Genomic DNA, 6,000 nt, shown 5'->3' with positions numbered 1-6,000 from the left:
AAGGGAATAACCAGTGATGTCAGTTTGCAACATTCATTCGTTCTTTGCTCTTAAATTAAATAACACAGAAGCTTGGCAAATGCTACATGCTTAATTTGATCGGCCAATGATCACTCTTCATTTTACTGGAAAAAAAATCTATATGACAGTTATTATTAAACATTCCACCAAAGTCTTGAAAATTTGTTTTTCATTTCTTCAAAATTGACTTATCCTGACATCTCTGGTTTTCCCCTTGTGGTATATATATATATATATATATATGTATGTATGTATGTATATATATATATATATATATATATATATGTATGTATATATATATATATATATATATATATATATATATATATATGTATATGTATGTATATGTATGTATGTATGTATATGTATGTATATATATATATATATATATATATATATATATATATATATATATGTATGTATGTTTATGTATGTATATATATATATATATATATATATGTATGTATATGTATGTATATATATATATATATATATATATATGTATGTATATGTATATGTATGTATATGTATATGTATGTATATATATATATATATACATATACATATACATACATATATATATACATACATATATATATATATATGTATGTATATATATATATATATATATATATATGTATGTATATGTATGTATATATATATATATATATGTATGTATATGTATGTATGTATGTATATATATATATATATATATATATATATATATATATATGTATGTATATATATGTATATATATATGTATATATATATATATATAGACCGTCGTGCCCCCAGAATCCGAACGCTCCATTGTTTGAATAAATTGGAATCCAAACAATTTTTTCGAGAAAAATTTGCCATAAAAACCAAACGCATTTTCGAAAACCGAACACAACGTGGCGTTCATGTTTGTTCACGTGTCTCCCACGCCTGCTTGAGCCGCATCTTCGCGCTTTGTTCATTCAGTTCCTCGGTGGAAGTACTCGTGAAAGCATCTCTCGTGTGTCGATCGCTAATTTACCTCGTGTTTTCACCTTGATTTGTGCTGTTTTTCTTTTCTTCAACTATCACCCTTGTGCATTCACCATGGCAACCAAGAAGAGCAGCGAAGCAAATAGGAATAAGAGGAAGTCCGTGAGAACGACAATTGAGTTGAAGAAAGAACTTATCGCTCAGCATGAGAGCGGTACGCGTGTGTCTGATCTCGCTGCCATGTTTGAGCTGCCGAAATCAACCGTGTGTAGGATTCTGAAAAATAAAGAAGCGATAAAAGCACGAAAACCTGTCGTGAAGCGAACTCATTCAATGAACCCTCTGATGAATCGGCTTTAACGAACTCAACGTTTTTTTCGCGAGCATTGTCGTGACGTCATGTTGCGTCACCCAATCGCTTCACCTCTTGATTCTCTCTGTGGAACCTTGCGGTGAAAACGGCACGTTTGTGTCTCCACAGAGTGCACTGGGATATAAAACACCATTTGGTGCTTCATGGTTAATTACATACCTCCACCAGGCTGAACAGTTTACGTTTTAGATCCCAATGGCCACTGATAGGCCGGAGCTGCATCCAGACCTGATGGAAGAAGCGACAATGCTCCTGCTCATCCCCCAGGCTTGGAAGAATATTCATGACTCAGAAAAGGTCATTTACTCATCTTATTTTACCTTAAACATGGGTAATTTCAGTTGAAAGTGGCTTTTCTTGGGGTCGAGGAACAGATTAATTCACTTTCCATTATTTCTTATTGCGAAAATAGTTTTGGAATCCGAACTTTTTTGGAATCCGAACAGCCTCTTGGAATGGATTAAATTCGGATTCTGTGGGTCACCACTGTATGTGTGTGTGTGTGTGTGTGTGTGTGTGTGTGTGTGTGTGTGTATGTATGTATGTATATATATATATATATATATATATATATATATATATATATATATATATATATATATATATATATATATATATATATATATATATATATATATATATATACACTAGACTCAGCTACACTACTCGAAGCACAATGCAACAGCCATGCCAGACAACTTCCCTGACCATCGGACAATGCAACTCTTGGACATTCAAATCCAATTCTTGTGTTTGATCAACACCGTGTTAAATGTAATGCAAGGGTATTTGTAATAATTGACCTTTGAAGAACCTCGAGGCATCAAAATGGTGAAATGCTGTCACTGTCTGAAAGTACCAAACTCGTTTCATTTATCAAAAAGAAAACATGGAAACTTCACAAAGCATGACTTTATCCAATTACCAACTCATAGAAATTTTACATTCCAACATGTGATGCAGACTTCAGGGCAGTCACAATATTGAATGAGATAGGTGCTCAGAACAAGGTGTCAAACAGGTCGTTGTCTTATGGTTCTTCGTAATAAATTTTTAAAACATGATTTCCGGTTCCTGGTTTGCAATTGAGTCAATGTTTCCTTTATGGCTTTCATTCTGCATTTAATAGGATGTATTGTTTTTGGCTTTATAATGTTATATGGTTCGTCTTGTGCCTGTGATCATTTTCTGACATGTTGACTTTTGTATTGTTCTACCAACAGCCTTCTGTCTCTCTCATGGTTTTTGCACCATCCTTGTCTGCAATACCGTCTGACATATCTATATTACGGATATCCACATCTGCATTCTGATCATCAGAAATTTCACCTGTTTCCTTATTTGTACAATTTCCACAATTATTTTCTCCATTTCGACAGTACATTGGAAACAATTGTGGGAGGAAAATGGAGGAAAATTCTGCTCTTGCCTTCATTATAATGTCATTCATGAATTCTTTGTCTTCATCATCAACTGTTTCATTTGTTTTCTTTTTGTGCAGCATCTCTTGATTTTCAAGTTTACTCGTTTTTCTGTTCATCTTTTGGCTCGTTTCTTGAAGCTTTTTGCCATATTTTTTTTCGGTCTCCTCCAAATGATTTGCACACTCTTTTGTTAGCTCTCCTCTTCAATGGTAGCTCCTTCCTCTGTGTCTTCACCATTATCTGCTGTTTTCTCCTTTCTACCTTTGTCACAATTTTCTTTCGTTTTTGCTAAAACAAATGTGTTCTGTCCTTCCATTGTCCCATCCTCTGCATATATAACTCTGTCATCCCAAGGACCATTTTCTTTCAACCACTCGTCTCTTGCTGGGGTTTCATTTTCAACACTGTGTTCTGACTTCTTACCCGAGTCCTTATTCATCTCATCACAAATACCTTGATGTTCTTTTGAGTCAAACAACTTTAGGCGTTTCGAAATTGTATGCATGCCATCACACCGACATGTTTCATTGCTCGCGTCATTACTGCATCGGTTGCAAGACGAGTGGCCTGGAAATTCTGCATTATTATTGTCTTCTCCATCATCAATTTCATTGCATGAAGAATCCACCTGGTTATCAATGCATTTGGAATCATGAACATTTTTTTCAAGTGAGTCTTTTTTGGAATTAATCGGATATCGGTATCGATTGGCATTTACAGCCATCACAATATCACTTTGTGTATGCACATTATTGTTTCCTGGCTGGTCCAGTGATGAGCTTGAGTCGCTGTGAAAATCTTTATCCAAACAATATTCGTTTTCATGAACATCATCTACGGAGTGTTGTGCTTCAACCTGGTAATCATCTACTCTTATTATATTAGCTTCTTCAACAATGCTATTTGCCACTCCCTTTGCTTCAATGCTTCCCTCTTCATCATGAGAAGCAAACTTAGAAGTGATCGCAGAAGTGAAATAATTGCTATTAGCTGATGTTTCTTGATTATAACTTGTAAGATTTTCTTGTTGACCAGATTCAGATTTTGAACTTTCATCAAGGGTATCTTTAAATGTCGTTGTTTTATCACTCAGAAACTCTGCTCTATTGTTCTTCTCTGCTTTTACTTCTTCAGTTGTTGATTCACACACGGCTGTTACAGCTTGTGTTATCTCATCTAAATCCTTTGGTTCTTTCTCATATACATACTCTAGTTTTTCTTCCATATTCGATTTATCAAAGTTTTTATTTACTTCTGTCTGGGCTAAGTTGCTCATGCTTTTAATGGAATCCATCGAATCCTGCAGCATTAACGTTTTCTTTATATCTGACTCTAAAACGTCACATTTATCACCAGTCATCTCATTTACCTCCTGTCTGACTTCTGATTTAATCATTTGCTCACTTGTTGTTCCAAATGCCTTCTCCAATGAAAGGCCTTCAACATTATCCACTGTTCGAACTTTAATTATATTTTCTAATTTATGGTTTTGATGCAGCTGTATTGTGTCTTCTACTTCATTGGTTTTTATATTTAGTGAATCCTTACTATCACTAAATTCAATTTCACTGATTGTATCTGAGGCGTTGCTTTCGACTTGCTGTTTTGTGTTTTGAACTTTCAGTTGATCCCCTGGCACTTTGGCAAGATCTTTGACACTTTGTTGGAATTCTGTGTCATTTATTCCTAGCTCCTCTTCAACGAACTCATCTTCAAAACCACCTATGGTCCTATTTGAGATGTCATGTTCTTCCTCGTTAGACAAAGTTCCCGTTTCGGAAGCTTCAATATTTTTCCATTGCTTTGTGTTTCCTTCACTTGAAACTGCTGAATATGTCGCTTGATCAGCTTCAGCCACGTGTTCACCTCCACCTTCTTTAGAATCTTTGACATGATCATTGCTTTTGGTTTTTGTTTCTGCCTTATCAGTGCCTTTACCATGTGATTCTTCTGCATCATCAAAGTCTGAGGTTGTTCTGCTGTCCATTTCATGGTTGCCATTGGGATGCTGCAGTATATTGTTACCTTGAGGGAGAAAGTAAGTGGCAAGTGTTAATTTAATTTTAGTATTAATCTAATCGATGAAACGCTAAACACATGTTACAATGTCTATCTTTCTCTTGTAGTTTACAAGAAATGTTAAAGCAATAATGTAATGTAATGCAATACTAGTGCTTGGCACAACCTGCACCCAATTGTCATGTCAGAAATATCCAAAGATGTCATATTAGCGAGCACAAGAACACATCTATCGATGAAAATGATTGATTATAATACTGTCAGCTGGATGACCCCAACTCAAAATTCCTTATTCACTATTTATACAGACACTGACTTTGCTGCATCTAATGCTTCAGAGATTACTCAAACGTACAATTTGCGTGAATTGACGATCAATTTCAATGTCCATGCATATTCTAACAGGACTGCAAAAAACATGATTATCACGAATATATAGTGGCCTGCAAAAGTATTCACCCCACTACCAATAATAGCACATTTTGATGAATTATGAATTATGTCGAAGCCATTTTTCCAAATGAATTTTTTTTTATTCATAACTGTAGAGATCAAACTAAACACTGTTATAGTTGAAAGAGGTTACATGTCAGGAATAACTGCAAAAAGCATGTACAACTCAAAATTCACTGTTTGTAAAGTATTCAGCCCCTTCAGTCAGTACTTGTTGGAAGCATCTTTTGCAGCAATGACAACTATGAGTCGTTTTGTGTAGATCTCGACCAGCTTTGTACAGTGAGATGATGAAATCTTTGCCAATTCTTCACGTGAAAATTGCTGTAGTTCTGGCAAGTTTGACGGGGATCATCGATGGACTGCAATCTTCAAGTCTTGCCATAAATATTCAATTGGGTTCAAGCAGGACTTTAACTGGACCACTTAAGAACATTAATTTTATTCTTATTCAGCCACTCCAGTGTGGCTTCAGCTTTGTGCTTCAGATCATTGCCCTACTGAAATGTAAATCTCCTACCCAGTTTCAGATTCTTGGCTGACTCAAGCAGATTTTTTTTTTTAATCAATATTCTGATGTACCTCACACCGTCCATTGTCCCTTCCATCCTGACAAGCTTTCCAGTCCCTGCTAATGAAAAACAGCCCCATAACATGATGCTCCCACCACCTTGCGTCACGATAGGGATCACGTTGACTGGTTGATGTGCTGCGTTAGGCGTGAGTCGGATGAAAGGC

At 35.4% G+C, this 6,000-nt stretch overlaps 1 protein-coding gene across 2 annotated transcripts in view; it reads right to left on the bottom strand.

Moving 5' to 3' along the window:
• Window positions 1–2,161: 2,161 nt before the first annotated feature.
• The window catches only part of LOC147026314 (uncharacterized), an 89,946-nt gene continuing 86,107 nt past the window's right edge, over window positions 2,162–6,000 (bottom strand). For both annotated transcript variants that reach the window (XM_085881593.1, XM_085881595.1), the window contains one exon: window positions 2,162–4,815. In XM_085881593.1, the coding sequence (XP_085737719.1) occupies window positions 2,981–4,815 (1,835 nt within the window). In that variant the 3' untranslated portion in view covers window positions 2,162–2,980. The remainder of the gene's footprint in view (window positions 4,816–6,000) is intronic.

The sequence above is a fragment of the Eptatretus burgeri genome, chromosome 5 (assembly GCF_056783735.1).
Source record: "Eptatretus burgeri isolate ZD-2024b chromosome 5, Ebu_testis_v1, whole genome shotgun sequence".
NCBI lineage: Eukaryota > Metazoa > Chordata > Myxini > Myxiniformes > Myxinidae > Eptatretus > Eptatretus burgeri.
The sequence above is the reverse complement of the archived record's forward strand: the minus strand, read 5'-3'. Positions and strand labels throughout refer to the sequence as shown.